The 19,102-nt window shown below is 34.3% G+C and overlaps 1 protein-coding gene across 5 annotated transcripts in view; it reads right to left on the bottom strand.

Moving 5' to 3' along the window:
* Window positions 1–19,102, bottom strand: part of Dnajc13 (DnaJ heat shock protein family (Hsp40) member C13) — a 139,933-nt gene that overhangs the window by 69,180 nt on the left and 51,651 nt on the right. For all 5 annotated transcript variants that reach the window (XR_004515533.1, XM_010625454.3, XM_010625456.3 and 2 more), the window contains exons 8-20: window positions 18,953–19,048; window positions 18,406–18,497; window positions 12,809–12,975; window positions 12,628–12,707; window positions 12,378–12,544; window positions 9,425–9,524; window positions 7,702–7,809; window positions 6,879–7,034; window positions 5,934–5,990; window positions 3,581–3,702; window positions 1,698–1,773; window positions 1,391–1,486; window positions 358–501 (exon numbers count right to left, since the gene is read on the bottom strand). Coding sequence is in view for 4 of the 5 variants with exons in the window: in XM_010625454.3 (XP_010623756.1) it covers window positions 358–501; window positions 1,391–1,486; window positions 1,698–1,773; window positions 3,581–3,702; window positions 5,934–5,990; window positions 6,879–7,034; window positions 7,702–7,809; window positions 9,425–9,524; window positions 12,378–12,544; window positions 12,628–12,707; window positions 12,809–12,975; window positions 18,406–18,497; window positions 18,953–19,048 (1,461 nt within the window). In the remaining variant the exon portion in view is untranslated. The remainder of the gene's footprint in view (window positions 1–357; window positions 502–1,390; window positions 1,487–1,697; window positions 1,774–3,580; window positions 3,703–5,933; window positions 5,991–6,878; window positions 7,035–7,701; window positions 7,810–9,424; window positions 9,525–12,377; window positions 12,545–12,627; window positions 12,708–12,808; window positions 12,976–18,405; window positions 18,498–18,952; window positions 19,049–19,102) is intronic.

The raw sequence follows: 19,102 nt of genomic DNA, 5'->3' as shown, positions 1-19,102 counted from the left end.
AAAAAAAAAAAAAAAAAAAAAAAAAAACTAAACAGAAAGGGCATCTTATTTTTTAAAATCCAGAGAGGAAGTTCGTACATGAGAATAAGAAAAATATGAAAACTGGAAATTAAGAAAGAAAATGTAAGAGAGCAATTCAATATTAAATATCTAACAAAAATCCTAATCATTAATTCCTTAAGACTAAGAATTAGGAAAAATGTATGTAAAAGTATGAATCAGAATTTAGGTGACATTCACTTTTAAGCTTCAGGCATTCAGTCAGAAAGAGCACAACATTATCTCTGTGAACAGCAGCAACTACATCAGACTGAAGACACAGAGAAATGCTAGAAGTTTGGAGGCAGATTTTGTTACCTCTTTTTGAGCAATGCCCATTCTATCCCTCCAGTGCATCAACACAAGATCCACTTTTTCCTTCGCAAATTTTTCAACTTCTTTAGCAGCTTTCCCAGCTAGTCTTTGCCACTCTGGAACTTTACTAAATTTTCCATACTGGTCCTGTAAAATGATGTTGAAATCCATCACATACAAAGTCATTCAAAGACTATACATAGCTGAGTCACATTATCTATTTCAAAAGGTAAATAAATATGGAATGTTAGGGTTCAGAGAACAAAGTGAAAATTTCTGAATAAACATTAATTGTTTTACTTAGGTTTTGAGTTTTTTTGTTTTTTTGGAAGGGCTACAGGGTACAACTGAGAAATGGGTACAGATAGAAAAGAAGAATGACAGAAAAAGAAAACATATGAAATAATTATAAGAGTATATAATGAAAGATATCTAAGTGATTCTCTCAGGAACAGGCCAACTCTAATAATTAACATATAAGTCAGTATTTGTTTCTACCAACAACATCAGCTTATATGTAAAAAATACATTACACACCTGAAATTTAAAGTAAGAAACCCACTCCAGAATGCTCCAACAAAGTAAGTTAAATCAAACAAAATAAACCATAAAATTAGCCTATGGTGATAGGCACACAACTCTAAAAATACTACAGATTAATGAACTGCACACTTACAACAGGTGACCTTTACAGGATATGAACTTGATTTCAAAAAAACTATTAGTAAACCAGGCACAATGGCACACACCTGTAAATCCAGCACTCTGCGAGACTGAGGCTGAAGACCACAATTTTGAGCCCAACCCAGGCAATTTAGCAAGACCCCGTTTCAAAATAAAAATTTTAAAGAGATAGAAATGTAGCTCAGTGTGAAGGCCTGACTTCAATCCTCAGTAACTTCATAAAGGTACTAGTAATAGTAGTAGTATTATTCCATGAGTTCTCCATTTATTTCTAAAATTTTCAGTTTTTTAGAGAAGAGTCTGTAATAGTATTTTTAATCTTGAAAATCCACTTAGGACAATCATTATTTACCATTGCTATTTTCACGTTATCTCTAACATGCATCCGATCAGCATCCTTCTCAGGAACTGGATCTGAGCTGTCCAAGTATGCCAACAAGCCTGGTGGCTAAAAACAACAAATAAAAACAAAACACAAAATCCATTTTCAAAACAACTAAAAAAAAGAAATTTCAGCCATTAAGGGTAACATTTATCATTTGTTAACCTTTCCATAAATACCTTTCTAAGTACCACCAAAGTGTCTTTAATTATAAATAACATGATTAAATTTTATTAGATAAGAATACAAATTTTTGCCAGTTTCCCAATTAACTTACCAAAATGCGTTTCAACAAGTTTGTTGCAGTTGCATTATCAGCTGTCCAGAGTCCCACTAAATGTCTACTTAGCTGTCTGAAAAAAGCAGACGTTGAGAAAGGTTTGCTGCTTTATCTCAGCTAGAACAGAAAGGAATTTTTAAGAACAAAATATCATATAAGAAATATGGCTACAGTAAAAAAAATTCTGATGTTAAAAATCACTAAATATTTGTATTTTAATGTGTAGAGGTTTTGATATATTTCAAATACTAATATTTTGAAATTTTTTTTCCAAATTGAAGTGCTTTTCTGATAGCTACACTAATTTTCAGTGGATCAGAACAATAAGTAGATTTTTTTATTATCCATGTAAAGAAAGCAAAAATGTTATAAAAACTGGATTTGGTGATTTAATTTGTGCAACAATAATAATCTGGCATTATGTGAAATTCTGAACACAAACATAAGTCAACAACTATATGTTTGACGAAAACTCTGCTTTACAAGGTCAGAGGTAAAAATATTTTCAGTTTTAGAGTAGAGACAAAAAAGCCTAAAAGCATTTACAGCAAGTTATTCTGCTCATTCCACTTAAAAGCTAAAACCATCTTTTGGTTTAAAGTGAAAGTCTAAGATCCATTCTGAATCTGAGTTAGTTACTAATGTTAATCCCTGGCGAGACTGCCTCCTATACTGAATGCTCTTCAGCAGCAGGAACCCTATCTCACCAGTGACTGTTCTAGAGTTTGGTGAACTTTGTACACTTACTGTCAAAGTAGTCATAAGGGAAATAACTGAACAACTATCTACAGATTTACACATATTATATTCCTAAAAGAATATTTAGTAGAAAAACCCAAACTGTAATGTTTTCTTCAAATTACAATGCTTTCATTAAGCACTCTAATTGATCACAGTAGGGAATTTAACTGATTATAATAAAGAGGACCATATCAAGCAAACATCTAGCAGCACGCAGATTTAAGGAATAAAATACCAGTCTCTAATGAGAGATGGAATCTAGTACTGTTAACACAGTATGAAAGACACAATCTTCCTCATGTTTCTTTCCTCTCAAGCATCAGAGAAAACTACTTTTGTGAATAACACTTATAATAAGGGATGCAAGCAGCATCTTATAATAGTATAAAAAGCTATTGGCAAGGCAATGTGTGAGAAAGAATAGAAATTTATAATACTGACAATGTGAACAGAAATCAGTAATTTATCCTATTACTTTTCAAATGTCAAAAATATGACTCAATATATTTCTGATACTCATTGTTTTTAGTAAGACTATAATAAGGTAAGCTTACGATAGCTCAGTCACATATCAGGAAACACAAAAGTTGAAACAGAATTCATGTAGGTTAAAGGGATACTAATGTTTCCTTACATGTGAATAAGAAAGATGATAATTTACCAAGAGGGAATTGTTTTTATAAAAGATTTAAAATAAGCCTAGTTGATGCTGAAAATGTTTTATTTTTTAAGTAGCTAACTGATCAAAGGTACTTAAAAATTAAAGGTTCCCACATAGAGTCATATGCATACAAAATGGTCACAGGAAACAGGAGAAAAGGCTTAGACATGGGTAGGTACTCTTTTCCATGTTCCAGTCCCATGACTAGGCTGAACCTGGTAAGACAGTGGAATTAAACAAGGAACAGTATCTGTTTCCCACCCCATATTATCTACAGGCAGGAATAATTATCATTGCAACACAATCCTTTTACAAGGAAAAGAAAAAAGGCAGATCAAAAGAAAATGAAATATTTGCATAATCTAAACATCTATTTAGTTTGTTCTATGTAAAATATAAATCCATAAGTATCTAAATTTATGTAACATCTAAATAGCAAATTAATTTAGAGCAAATTAAATTAAATTCAGTAACTTACCTGTTTGTAAGCATCCTTTGATCTGAACTTATTGTAAACATTGCAGTATGCAAGTGTCGAGGTAAGGCACCTTCACTTAGGGCAAGCTCCTGCATTTTTGCAGCAATTTCTTTGTCACCTTCCTTTGGAAAAAGGGTAAGATGATCTCTAAAGCAGCAGTCTAAAATAAAGCTATTACAGCTTTAAAAAATTATTTTACATCTTTAAACAAAAAAGTAATCCAGTAGAGAATAAAATAATCATCCAGTAGAGAATAAAAAATTTAAAATGTAACTTCTAATTATCAAAAAATTCTTAAGATAGGCAGGCAACGGAACCACTGAGTCAGTGACTTTTTTTTTTTTTTTTAATACCAGTGATCAAACTCGGGACCTTGCATGTGTGAGGCAGGTGGTGGAACCACTGAGCTAAATTAAATCCCTGGCCCTGGTTTTTGGAATGAGGTTTAAAAGTTTTTACATAAATTTTCATTATGAATGATGCTTTACTAAATTTAATTGTATATTAGGTTCATTCCTTGGTTCTGTATCAACCAACAAAGGAAAAAGGTGACTTGAGGAAATCAGCAATTCCTACAGAAGGCATTTACAGATCTGGCTTGCTCTTGCTAACTACTACATACTCATTTTCATGCTGAACAAAATTCTTTTTATTTATTTATTTTGTTTGTTTGTTTGCTAGTTTTTTGGTACTGGGGCTTGAACTCAGGACCTTGAGCTTGCGAGGTAGGTGGCAGAACCACTGAGCTAACTAAATCCCCAGCCCCAAAATTCTTTTTCTTTTTTTTTAAAGATTATGTGACATTAGGAGTGGTTTTCATTCTGATTTTATTTTTCTTATAAATAAGACTACTGATCAAAGGTGATTAATGAACTACAAACTATTCAAAGTGAAATTTAAGACAAACTGTTGAAAAGAAAAAGATACGAGTGAAAAAGGTATAAATAAAATACCAAAGAGAGTATCTATCATATATATAGTGCATATCTTTACATATGTATCTTTGAATAGCATACAAATCTGAAATGAAATTCACCCCTCTGGTTGGTATAATTACATGTAATTTATTATTTGTTTTTTTCTGTAAATAAAATTTTTTCTACATAGCTTTTATAATCAGGCAAAAATAAGATACTTTCTGGTACTTATGTACTGTATAAAGTGTTTTTGCAGACATTAGCTCTAATTACTAGGTATAAATCTAACACATGGTTTGTACCTGAAGCCAAGTCATCATTTTGGTTATAACTGATAATACTTATTTGTGTACATAACAAATACATAGCAAATATTATAGGAAGTACAGTAACCAGTAACATTGGTAGATCAAGGTGAGGAGTACACTTTTATTTGGCCTCATGGTCCTAATTGTCCTTGGCTACCACAAGCTATGTAAAAGTCAAAGATCCACTGCTTAACTTTGGAAACTACAACTAAGCATAGAACCTATCAGCTAGAAGGTGAAAATGAGACTTTAGTAGTTTATGTGCACTAAAAACACCCCAAAAACCCCAAAGATAAAAAACATACGAGCTGGTGATTAAGCTCAGTGGTGCTGTGCCTGCCTCGCAAGTACAAGGTCCTGAGATCAATCCCCAGTACCACAAAAATTCAAAAAAACAACCCCCCCTTTAAAAAAAAGAACCCAAAACAGAGCAAAACAAACAAACAAAACCACAAATGCTCCAAACATTTCAATGCCTAGATCTTTTTGTTTAAGATATTTTAGGGCATACTGTTCGTTATTTTGTTGTGACCTATATCAGATGCACCACAAAAGCTTAGTTTGTTGGGATCAACAGCACACTTAAATTTTATCTAAATCGCTACTATAACAAAAGAATTAAAAAATAATATAGATTGATGTCATTACAAATGGGAGGATGGTATGTAGTTAATATTCATATAACCATGATTTTATCTTTTAAGATCAAACAAACTACAAGAAAAAGAACCCTCATGAGCTACCACAGAGCTCGACTGGACATGTACCTTAATATAAGGAACTTTTCCTTGCCATTATTATTTGATAGCATATTGCTATGAACTACACTAATATTTTTATATGTAATCACAGTACCTTAAGATTTTAACGCCTTCATCATCACTCAATAAGAGGAAAAAAATGCTAACTTAGTTTTAAAGTAAAACAAGTCATGAACAAATTTGCTTTATACTTAATAAAAAACTTTTATTTATTACTGAGGATAATTCTGTAGTTTTAAAATTTCTTAATGAAGATTTAAAGTTACTTTCCTTAGGAGAATGGTATGTTTCCCATAAAAGAATGAAAGACAATTAAAGCAATCAACATTCAAGAAACTTTAATACAATTTCAAAACTGTTCTCTCACCTCTATTATAGCCTTCATAACCAATCCAGCTCCCTTTATAATTGCCATGGAAGGATGCTTTAAAATAAAGGAGAAAAAATGTCAGTGAAAAAAACAATTTTTTCCAACACATTTGGCTTTTGCTTTCAAGGAGAATATCATTTAATGCAAGATTATGGGTCACAGGAAAAGATATATCTTAAAGCCAGATTGCAGTGTGGTTAAATATTTTAGGTATTCTTACAGTACAAGCTTTAAAGATACCGATCTGTAGAGTTTAGATTAGTAGAAAACAGGTGAGACTTAACTCATTATTTTTAGAATGACACGTACTGTTTGAATGATCAGTTGGTAGTAAAATTACAAAAATATAAAAATTTATAGATAAAATAATTTATACAATAAACACTATATTACATGAAATAACACATTTTCCCTTAATAGCCCAGTTAAAACTCATCTTATTCAGAAATCTGTAAAGAAAAAGAGAATTTTAGGTCTACTACAGAAAAAACAATGAGTTTTTCATTACCTTTAGGATGGGAAAGATTAGCAAGGTACTCAGAACAACAATCAATCTCCATCAACAGGGCTCTACATCAAATACCAAGAAACCTGGGAGCTAAAATATCTTAATGCCACAATGACTCAGCTTCCAAGTGTCATTACAATGGAAGCCACACATATTTTGTTTTTTTGTTTTTTTTTTTGGTACCGGGGATTGAACTCAGGTCCTGTGGTTGTGAGGCAGCAGCAGAACAACTGAGCTAAATCCCCAGCCCTCCACATAATATCTTTAAAAAAGCTGACCCAGATAGGGGTAGGTCAGTGGGAGAACACTCAGCTGATGTGCAGAAGGCAAGGCCCTGGCAGTGATGCTCAGCGCAGCAAAAAACAAAAACACAATCTGACCCCAAAAGTGGTTCTCTTAAATTGTTACTGAATAAGAAAAGCATAAAGTTTTACCTGAAAGAGTTTAAAGAGGGTTCTTCCATTGGAGGCTACCATCTCTAAGAGCATATCAAACTGCTGCCCTTCAGTTGTCTCACTGTATGGAGCACAGAGGGCGAAGGTAAGGAAGTCCAAGAGTGAACTAATAACTAGGGCACCAGTCCCATGATCCTGAAACAAGCAACATGCTGCCTTAGGACTCAGAGGCAGGGAACTTTAGTTAAAGCACATTAGCAATGTGCTCCTTTCTCTTATTCTCTGTCAGACTTAAACACTGACTTTTAATTTCTCAATATGAAGCTCAAATTTTGATGATTCTGAAGTTATAATTCCTTTGCTAATGTAGCAACAAATCCATTGTCAATAATTCTCTAAAGATATACAGTTAAAATTCAGCCAAATTTCATGAGAATAACTGAGAACCCTCAAATGTGCAGATAAGATATACACTTAAGAAAAGAAAAAACCTTTTGCTAATACTTGAAAACTCTGGCAATTTCTTCATGTTCTTATAGATGTTTTAGAATGTTCATCTCCAAAATTGTTACCAATGACTTGGCACTGGTAGTCAGTTAAAGTAAAATTTGATTTTTATTTTTTAGAACAGTTTATCACACAATGATATTTTTAAAGAGAAAAGAATAAAAAATCTGGAATATCACTGTAAAAATTTTAAAGCTTTACAACATCATATCCTTCCCAGATCAACAGATATAGTAATGAAATGAAGTAGTTTATCATAAAGTATTTTATCACTAGCAATAAAAGAAGTTCATGTGTATTTCTAGAGTATCTTTCAATGGTACTTCCCATGAAGACAAGTTTAATTACAACTTACCACATGGGAATTAAATTTCTCCAATAAGTTTTCCAAAAACTTCTTTGAAGAGAGAAGAGAAGCTTTGTTTAGCTGTTCTTGTCTTAAGTCATAGTCATCATGCATGGGCTAATGATTAAAAATAAAAATTCACAAGCAGTGTCATGTATTGGCATTTAAAAAAAAATCTTTTGTAAAGCATATTCATTACACACCAAAAGAATAAAAATCAAAAAAAGTATAAAGTCGAAAAGAGACTCATGATAAGACAAGCAGTCAGAATTCATGGTTTTATCAGATGAGTTTTATCAGAGTTCATGGATAATCTGCCTGACAAGTAAATGGACATATTACTGTATAAGGTACTCTTTCAAAAGCCACACACTTCCTTTTAAAAGGCAAACACCCCTACCTTCTTGAATTTAAATTTCAGATGATAAAACAACATTTAAACACAAGTATCAAACTTAGTAACATAATGCTTTATGTTAAGGTGATTATCTTTTGACTGCTGGGTTAGCTGGGTATGAAAGCATTCCAACATGATGGTTAGAAACAATTCAGATACTAATGTCATAGTGACTAACTGGGAGACAGTAGGAAAGGTTAAATTATTTTATCTTTTGAAGTCTCATCTGCCTCAATCATCCCACAGGACTATCATGAAGCTTAAATAAGATGATCTATGTAAAATTCGTAGTTACAATACCTAATATGTAATAAAGATTCAATGTGTTAGCTCAATAATTCTTTAATGAAATTGTGGTAAACATAATAAATAGATAAACTTCAATTCACTTTTGGGGACAAATACAAGGTTCTAAACAAGTGATTTGTTATATACCACTAAGCTTATCTAAAATATTTCATAAAATACATATATTTTCATAAAATACATATAAATATTCCAAATGGTACACATAAAACAGATAAATCAGCAACTTCAAAGATACACTGTAACAATTGTCCTTCCTTCCACACAGACTTCACCAACTCAAATAGCTACTGGATATGCCCTCTCTCCAGCCTCCGTCACTGACAGCGTCTTAGCACTCATTTCTAACAATTTTATCTACCTGCTTCGAGGTTCACCTCTACTCTATTATCTACACACCACGCAGTGGGCTTTCTGCAAGTTAATTCTGATCATGTTCTGCTCCCTGGCTGAAAAATATTCCACTAAATTCTTCCTTACTAAAGATAATGCTCTAATTCCTCTGATTAAAAGGTTTTCTAAGGATTCTCTGTGTACATCTCTAGCTGCCATAATTACCACCTCATGCAGACTATTTTATTTGTTGCTTCTTAAACACATCTTTGTGCATACTATTTTCTGTTACAATAAAGCTTTTCTAGAACTGAAAGATACCTGCCCATCCTTAAAGATTCAGATCAAATATAGTATATTCTAGAAAGGCTGAGAGTCCTTCATCATACTTGCACAACCAAAAATTCAGTGCTACATTTTAGTAATTTCATGCCACTACTGCTTTCTATTATATACAATATGCCTACCTTACAAGACTGTCAGCAGTTTGAAGGAAGGAAGGCACTGTCTTAATATTTTTGTATTTTTAGTACATAAAACACTGGTATATAAGATGTGCTAAACCAATGGCTATGAGAGCAGTGTGGAAAATACAGTATCATGGACTTTAGTACTAAAATGAAAATCATGATTTTTGGAAACTAAAATCTCCAGTCAATTTAAGAAAATCATTTCCTTAAGAAAATTACTACTTACACACATAAGAGCACAAAGCATATCAACTGCTGCATGGATTACTCCATTGTTGCTCCTCTTCAGGGCTTTTACTACCTTCACTCCTAGACGCTCCCGAAACCTTTTAGAATAAAAAACTACCACATAATAGCAATAACAGAACATGTGTTGCTATTTTATTATTAGGCTATCTTAATTTTCCACTGAAGTATGGCAGCAATTACGTTATTTTGATCCATATTTCTGGAACCATTTTTTTAAGATTAACCAAAACTGTAAGATAAAGAATCAGTGATATTACTAGTGAGCAAAGACTAAGCCCCCATGAGAACTGCTCACCTTCCTTTCATTTCACCTTTCTTTTTCATGAAGAAAAACTACCAAATCACAATATAAAAGGTATCAGGGTTAGTCAGATATAAAGAAATAATATATTCATTGTTTTCTAGTTTCAAATTATTCAAAATCACCAAGAGAAAAAGGACTATTATCTAGAATATATAAAGAACTAAACAAACAAACAAAAAAAAAGACCCCCCATTCCGCAATTTTAAAAACTCAATCCAAAAATGGGCATCTGAAATGAAAAGACACTTCTCAGATGAAGGAGTAGAAACAGCAAATACATATATGCAAAAATGTTCAACAACACTAATCATTCATGAAATGCAAATTAAAATAATGCTGAGATTCCTCTCACTCCAGGAATAATGGCTATTATCAAGAAATCAACAGGACCAGGGATTTAGCTCACAAGCACAAGGGGCAGGGTTTGATCCCAGGTACCCGCCTCCAAAAAAAAAAATCAACCAATAACAAATGTGAGCAGGGTTGTGGGGAAAAAGCAACCCTTCTCCACTGTTCATAGGTGTAGACTGATGCAAACACTGTGGAAATCCCTATAGAGATTTCTCAGTGAACTAAAGCTACAGGTTCCATTTGACCCAGCTATACCTCTTCTAGCTATCTTCCAGAAAGAATTAAAAGCATTAATCTGCACTCCCACCAACAATGGAGAAGGGTTCCTTTCTCCCCACAACCATGCCAACATTTGTTATTGGTTGATTTCTTGATAGCAGCCATTCTTTGTTGGGTGAGGTGGAATCTCAGTGTTGTTTTCATCTGCATCGCTCGAATGACCAGTGATGTGGAGCATTTTCTCATGTATTTACTTGCTGCTTTTATTTCTTCAATTGAGAAATGTCTGTTCCTTTCAAATGTCCATTTTTGAATCAGGTCCTTATATTTGGGGGGGCTGATTATTTTGAGTTCTTTATATATTCTACATAATAGTCCTTTGTCTGAGGAGCAGCTGGTAAAAATTTTTTCCCACATTATAGGTTGCCTCTTAGTTCAGCTGATGGTTTCTCTTGTATTGCAGAAGCTTTTTAATAAGATGAGATCCCACTTGTTGATTCTTTCTGCTAGTTCCCATGCTACTGAGGATTTGTTTACAGTCTTTTCCTATGCCAATGTCTTCAAGAGTTCTGCTTAACTTATCTTAGCAAGTTTAGTGTTTCTGTTTTAATATTTAGATATTTAATCCACTTTCATTTTAATTTAGTGCATGGTGAAAGGTAAGGGTCTAGTTTTAATCTTTGGCAGGTTGAGATCTCATTTTTCCAACACCATTTATTAAAAAGGCTATCTTGGTGGGAGTGCAGACTAGTGCAAGCCATATGGAAATCAATATGGAGATACCTCAAAGAGCTGGGACTAGAAGTTCCATTTGACCCAGCCATCCCTCTGCTGGGTATCTTTCCAAAAGAATTAAAAGAATCATATCACAGTGATATATGCACACCTATGTTTATAGCAGCACAGTTTGTAATAGCTAAAACTTGGAAACAGCCCATCCGCCCATCAGTTGGAGATTGGATAAAGAAGATGTGGTTTTTCTATAAAATGAATATTAGTCAGCCATAAAGAATGAGAAATTAGAGTCATTCATAGGAAAATGGATACATATTGAGGATATACTCCTAAGTGAAATAAATAAGTCACACATGTATAAATACCGAACAGTTTCTCTGGTGTGAATAAATTGTAATAGTAGATAAGATCCTAATGAGATAAGTGACAATGTGAAATAGGAAGAAAAGGGTTAAAGGTGTAGGGAAAGTGGGAAGGTTGGGGAAAGGTAATAAGGGAAAGAAAAAAAATAGGAGAAAATGAGAAAATGGAACTGAAGTGTTTGTAAATGGGGAGGAGAGGAGGGGGTGAAGGGAGGGGAGGGACAAGGGGAAAAAATGAGACCCAAGACCTGTCATGCAAAGGTACAAGATCCCAATAATGAATGTAACTATACTGTATACCTAAAATGTAACAATAAACTCAATGAGGAAAAAAAAAAAAAGAAATAAAGTATTATACCAGAATGGTATACACACACTCATGTTTATAGCAACATAGACTGTAACTGCTAAATCTTGGAAACAGCCCAAATACCCATCAACCATTGAATGAATAAAGATTTTGGGTTTTTTGTTTTTGGTTTTTTATACAATGGAGTACTACTTTGCCACAAAGAAAGATGAGCTTCAGACATTTATAGGTAAATGGATGGATGTTGAGACCATATTCTTAAGTGAAATAAATCAGACACATGTTTAAATACTGAATTGTTTCTCTGGTGTGAGGAATCAAAAGTGGAAATAAGGACTAAAATGTTTAATAGATACTGGGAAAAGGGAAAAAATTTTCAAATGGGAAGAAGAACAAGGGGGGATAGGCAGAAAGGAAGAAACAAAAAAAAAGTGAAACTAGGAAAAAATGGAAACAAAGCTTTTATACTTAAGAGGGAAAGGAGGGGGCTTGAGGAAGGGGGTGGTCCACTAGAAAAAAGGGGCGGGATGTACCATGTACAGGTGAAAATTCCCAACAAGTGTTATCATTGTGCATGCCTAAGATGTACCAATAAATGTGTGCTATTAAAAAAAACTCTAAGAGGAACTAAATTCAGAAAATAACTTACTTTGGAAGCTGAGTGAAGGCCAAAAAACCAGCTTTGGAAGCTACAAGCCTCCTCACAGCCTGGAACTGACTCTCAAGTTCTGCATTTGAAGAAACATCTCCCTCTTGGGACAATAATGCTGTAATGGCATTATTGATCAGTTTCTCTTTGTTTTCTGAGAAGAGACCCTGGGTGAAGGAAGAGTTTTTCAGAAAAGTTTCTATACCAAAAGTTAATGACAATGAAGAAATTATGATACAATTTATCTTACATCCTGTGTCACTGCATGAAGAACTCCACTGTATGAAATATTAGCATTGAACCGGAACACGGCATCTGCAAAGTTGCCATCTGTAAGATGCGAAGGTTCAAAAAGAAGAGTTAGAGGCTTGCATTTCTTAAACTGTTGTCAAACAGATGGATGGAAATATTACACTAAAATCAATACTTACTTGGAGGAGTAGCTAAGAATCTGAGATGAAGGCTCTCTACTTCCTCATCCACAGGCATGCTGAGTAACCCCCATCTCTGGCCTTTTTGGGTTGGTGTCATTTTTACACATACATCTCTATTACCAGAGGCTCTTACTCCATCCAGCAAACTTGCTAACAAGGAATCTCTAAACAAGGTTAGAAGTAAAAAGGTGTCAGGACTGACAGTTAAAGAGAATTCTGGTTCAGAATGCAGCATAAGCTTTTCACCATGAACCTGCTTGGGGATGTACTGTGATCCAACAGGAAGCACAAAGCAGAGCTTTAAAACAAAATCTGTGGTGCAAATTCTACTGCCTCACCTTGCTGCTATGTGACCTTATATTTAATGCTTCTGTTTTTGGTCTTGTTTACATCTTTTGGGTCTAACATGGAAATCTCAAAATTCATTCGATTAAAATATTTAACAAATTTTAATTTTGGAGGGGTATTTTTGAGACAGGGTATCACTGTGTAGTTCAAACTGGTCTCAAACTTGCAGGAATCCTCCCACCTCCACCTCTCAAGTTTTGGGATTCAAGGTATATGCCACCACACCCAGCTACAAATTTTAATAAATCTATAGTTGTAAAATCATTATCACAATTCAGCTTTGATACACCATGAAGTTTCCTTGTACCTATTTCCAGAACAACAACCACCACCAAATCTCCTCAGTCCCAGGTAACCACTGATATGTTGCTTGTACAGTTTTATTTTTTAAACAAATTTCATAAAGAAAAAACAGAATCATCTAATATGTAGTCTTATGTGTTTTGGTTATTACACCATATGCTCTTGAGGTTCATCCAAGTTTTGGCATGTACCAGGAATTCAGTCCTTTATTTCCTAAGTTGGAGCCTATTGTAGAGACATACAAAATTTTGTCTACCCTTTCATAAGGTGTTGAATATGTGGATTACTTCTAGTTTTTGACTATTATGAAATGCTATTTTGAACATTCACATGCAAGTGCTTCTGTGGACATATATTTTCTTATCTCTTGGGTATACAGCTAGTAGTAGAATTAGAAGGATCATGTGGCAGGTATATGTTTAATCTTTTAAGAAATTGCTAAAGTATTTTTCAAAATGCTTCTTCTCAACAAAAATATGAGTTCTAACTTCTCCTTGCCAACAACTGACTGGCAGTTTTTTTGATGTTAGTTATTTTAGTGAATCTGAGGTAGTTTTAATTTTCATTTCCCTAACAACTCATGATTTTTCTGTGTTAACTTACCATTCATACATCTTCATTAGAGAGAGCCATCTTTTTTAAAACTTTTGCACATTTACTATCTATTTTTTAGTGTTGAATTATAAGAGTTCTTTTCATATTCTAGAAAATAGTCCTTTATCAGATTATATTTTAATACTCTCTCCCTATAGGTGGCTTATCTTTTCTTAATGTTCTTCATGTTTAACAATCTGATGAAGGCCAGGAAAGTGAGATTTGGGAAGGCTGCTCTGAGATCTGTTCTCCCTCTGGCCTGCTTGGGCCCATTCAGAAGGACTGGGTAGCCACGCCCTCCCCTGCCTGCACAGCCACCAGCTCCAGCAAGGATGGTAGCCCAGCAACTCCCCCCGCCCCCTGCTCTCAGACCTCCTGATTGTAACAGTCCTTGGACCCACTCTGCAGAGGCATAAGTGGTCACAAAGGGTATTTTTCTGAGCTCCCAACTTTGAACATCTTAAAAGAAAGGGCAGGGAAACCTGTAATAGAACTGTGTGGAGTTCAACCCTGCAAGTCAGGGAACTCAATCTGGGCCTTATGGCCTGAGATCAGACTGTCACGGGGATCGGCCATTGCCTTGCTGAGATCAGGGGACTTGGTTCTGCACATGGCTGTGCACATGGTATTGTATGACAGCAGAGATACAGTCTGAAAGAGGCACTTCAAAATCATTTTCTTTCTTACTTTTCCTCATTCCACTCTGCAAATTCCTTCCTTTTTCTGTCCTCCTTCTCCAACTCAGTCTCTTCCTCCACCATATTGTCCCTCATCTCCCTTTCTGTTCCTGCTCCTGTCCTAACTCAGACTTTTTCTTTTATCATTTTTCCTTTTTTCTTTATGTTCTTTTCTTCTGTCATTTTACCTCACTCATGGGTCAATAGCTTCAAGGGAAAGTGAGCCCCTATTACTGTTAAGAGAATATATTCTTTTCCTTATCCTTGCACTCTGTCTATCCCTTTTGAATTTAATAGTTTCGTAAAGATTGTATGGTTGTTCTATGTCCCATGGCTTTATTTGAAACCTTCTCCAATTCTTTCACTTATCTACTCCTCTTGTCCTAACTCTAAGACCCCATCCTAAATGGTAAAGATGCTATATTGAAAAGGGCATTCACTGCAAGCATATTTTGGGCTGCTTCTTGATTTTAATTTAATTCACATGGATTAAAGGTGATAGATTAATGACTACCACAAGTGGTCAAGTTGCAAGTTGTGCTTGATCCTACTGTGCTGCTGATTGTATCAATTGGGATAAAGGATGTGATTGATTTAATGAGTTATTTTCTCCGATATTATGAAAATGAGAATGTCTATGAGTCATTAGAGACTCAAAAGCTAAAGCACAACTATAACAGGAAGATTTAAGTAATAACCCAGAAATTAAACCAAGGACAACACAACAAAAACAATAAAAATGAGCAAGACACAAAGCAAGACACAAAGACAGACCTCCAGTTCACCAATGGCAAACAGTAGGGTAAATGAGGATGAAAAGTCTGATAGTGAACCAGCAGGACAACCTGAACCCATAGCACAGGAAGTAATAAAACAGATTAATCAGGCTCTATAAAAATTCAAAACAGAAATAATTTCCCAGATAACCATAGAGATGGTGAGCAAAATGGAAGTCATGATTCGAGACTCTAGAACAGAAACTGAGAAAAAATAGATGATCTCAGGACCAAGAAAGAAGCCATGAAGGCCCAGCATAAGAAAGAAATGGAAACAATGAATGCGCAACAGAGGAAAGAAATGCAATCCATTAAACAGATTCAAACAGATATCCAGGAGATTAAAAACTCCACTGAAAGTGTACACAACAGAATAAAAGAGTGCGAAGACAGAATTTCAGATATAGAAGATACGATTGCAGTCAGTGACCAAGAAAAGACAGGTCTCTTAAAAACAGTATGGGATCATGAGAAATGGATCCAAAAACTCCTAGATGATGCAAAGAAGAATAACATAAGACTGAATGGAATCCATGAAGTAGCAGGAGAAAATACAAATGACTTAAAAAGCTGTTCACAGAATTAATGACAGAAAACTTCCCAAACAGAAAAGAAGAATTTGACACACGAGAATTAGCACAAAGAATCAATACCTGGGATTTCATCTTATTAAAAAGCTTCTGCACTGCAAAAGAAACCATCAACAGAAGTAAGAGACAACCTACAATGTGGGAAAACATTTTTACCAGCTGCTCCTCAGACAAAGGACTGTTATCTACAATATATAAAGAACTCAAAAAAAAACAGCCCTCCTAAATATAAAGACCCAATTCAAAAATGAGCATCTGAAATGAACAAACATTTCTCAGACAAAGAAGTAAAAGCAGCAAGTAAATATATGAAAAAATGTTGCACATCACTGGTCATTCGAGAGATGCGGATGAAAACAACACTCAGATTCCACCTCACCCCACAAAGAATGGCTGCTATCAAGAAATCAACCAATAACAAATGTTGGCATGGTTGTGGGGAGAAAGGAACCCTTCTCTATTATTGGTGGGAGTGCAGAATGGTGCGACCACTATGGAAATCAATATGGAGATACCTCAAAGAGCTGGGACTGGAGGTTCCATTTGACCCAGCCATCCCAAAAGAATTAAAAGAATCATATCACAGAGATATATGCACACCTATGTTTATAGCAGCACAGTTTATAATAGCTAAAACTTGGAAACTGCACATTTGCCCATCAGTTGGAAACTGGATAAAGATGATGTGGTTTTTCTTTAAAATGGAATACTACTCAGCCATAAAGAATGAGAAATTAGAGTCATTCATAGGAAAATGGATACATATGGAGGATATACTCCTAAGTGAAAAAAATAAGTCACACATGTGTAAATACCAAACAGTTTCTCTGGTGTGAGTAAACTATAATGGTACATAAGATCCTAATGAGATAAGTGACAATGTAAAATAGGAAGAAAATGGCTAAAGGTGTAGGGAAAGTGGGAAGGGTGGGGAAAGGTAATAAGGGAAAGAAAAAAATAGGAGAAAATGAAAAAATGGAACTGAAGTGTTTGTAAATTGGGAGGAGAGAAGGGGGTGAAAGGAGGGCAGGGACAAGGGGAAAAAAATGAGAACCAAGACCTGTCATGTACAGATACAAGATCCCAATAATGAATGTAATTACACTGTATACCTAAAATGTAACAATAAACTCAATGATGAAAAAATGATTATCTGATGAAGCCAATCTGAATTATTTATGGTATTTTATCTAAGAAATCTCCTAACCTAACTCACAAAGAAGTTGTACTTTCTTCATGTAAGCATTACAGTTTTAGGGGATGACAGCTTCTTCTTAGGTCTATCATCAGGATTAAACAGGATACTGTTCATAAAGCACTTGTCAAACTGAATATTGAGACATGAAAAACTGAACATTGAGATCATTCCTCTAAGACTGCAGCAATTCTTTTAAAAAACTATTCTTCTCTCCTTAAAATAACAGAAATATAACCCTTTCCTTAAATTTTCAGTGTTGTTTACCCTAAAAAGCTCTCTAAGATAAGTTACTGCTTGGTACTATAGGAAGATTAAAAAAGGAAAGAGGGAAGAGAGGGGCAGTGAAAAGGAGATAGAAGGATGAAGGGAAGGAGGGAGGGAGAAATCTCAATTAAGATAATACTGTATACAGTGGCAAAAGGTATCACAACTGTTTGGACTTAATTTAAAAACCAGTCTCAGTCCAACTCGATACAGTGGTGTGAAAGAACTTTCTAGAATGCAACAATCGCTACTCGCACAACAACAGCTTAGTACACAAAGGGTGATAAGGACATATAGAGCAGAACAGTAATTATACATGTGGACCTCTCAGGAGCTTATGAGCTGTAACAGCTCACAGGTTTTCACAAGAATGGCTATGTCACAGTAATGTCAAAAAACATTCTAAAAAATTGGTAACTAGACTACGATATAATGTGTAACTAACAAAGTGTCTTTAAAGGAACTTGCTGTTATCTGAACAACAACAATGAAAATCAGAGATGCTCTTTTAAAATACTTTGAAAGCATTAGTTACAGAAATACACTTAATTTTCATCATTTCAGTTAAAATAAAAACACCGTTTCTACTGATTTTAGGAATTTGAAAACTGCATGAAAGTAATCTTAAATATGCAACAATGAGGGCTAGAGAGTCAGCTCAGTGGCGCTGCTGCCTGTCCTGAGTTTAATCCCTGGTACCCCCCCAAAAAAAGCAACAATGTCTTCCCAAGATAAATAATTTTATAGCTCTATAGTACAAATCTTTATCTTTCTTCTCTGATCAAACCCTTTCTCCTGCACAGGAAGGGATTTCAAATGCTGGATAAATAAAAAATAAAAATACCTTTCTGTTGAAGAGTATTTCCGAACTTGCCCTTTTATAAATTCAATGGTAAAAAGTTGAGGATTTTCTGAGTCACAAACCAATGCAAATACCTTTTGAAAACAAAGTAAGTGTAGATTTATAGTTCTTCATTATAAAAACTGCACATCATTTAGTTTACAAATACAGTATTTAATATAAAAGCATAACTTGTTTATATCAGAGTTTATAAATTGCTTAGTCTCAGTTTAAGAGTTGCATAGTCTCATTCAAATTTTTATTTTATTTCCCTCCTATGGTGCTGGGGATTAAAGCCAGTCTTGTTCATGCTACGCAAACACTGCATCCCTACCCCTTCATACAATTATTGAATAAAAAGTTCCACTCTATGTATTTGGGAAGTAACTTTTGAAATCTTCATTGTTCTAAGATCAATAAATAGAAATATGCTAAAAATTAAATACAGATTCTGTATACTTTCCGTTAAGAATGAGTAAATATTAAAATAGAAAAGTATTCAAACTTATCAACAGGAAGAAATCTCATGTAAGCTAGTGCTGAAACTTACTTCTCCCAAAGGCTTCAATGTTGCAATATTATAGGTTGCTGGATCTCGTTCTACTAGACATGTTTCTGTAAGTGCTAGAATCCTTTTCACAGGTTCCTTCAAATATATAAGGAAATTGAGACACATTAGAACATTATTAATGAAGCTGTC

Source organism: Fukomys damarensis, unplaced genomic scaffold (genome assembly GCF_012274545.1).
Source record: "Fukomys damarensis isolate Sample0158 unplaced genomic scaffold, DMR_v1.0_HiC HiC_scaffold_37, whole genome shotgun sequence".
Classification (NCBI taxonomy): Eukaryota; Metazoa; Chordata; class Mammalia; order Rodentia; family Bathyergidae; genus Fukomys; species Fukomys damarensis.
The sequence above is the reverse complement of the archived record's forward strand: the minus strand, read 5'-3'. Positions and strand labels throughout refer to the sequence as shown.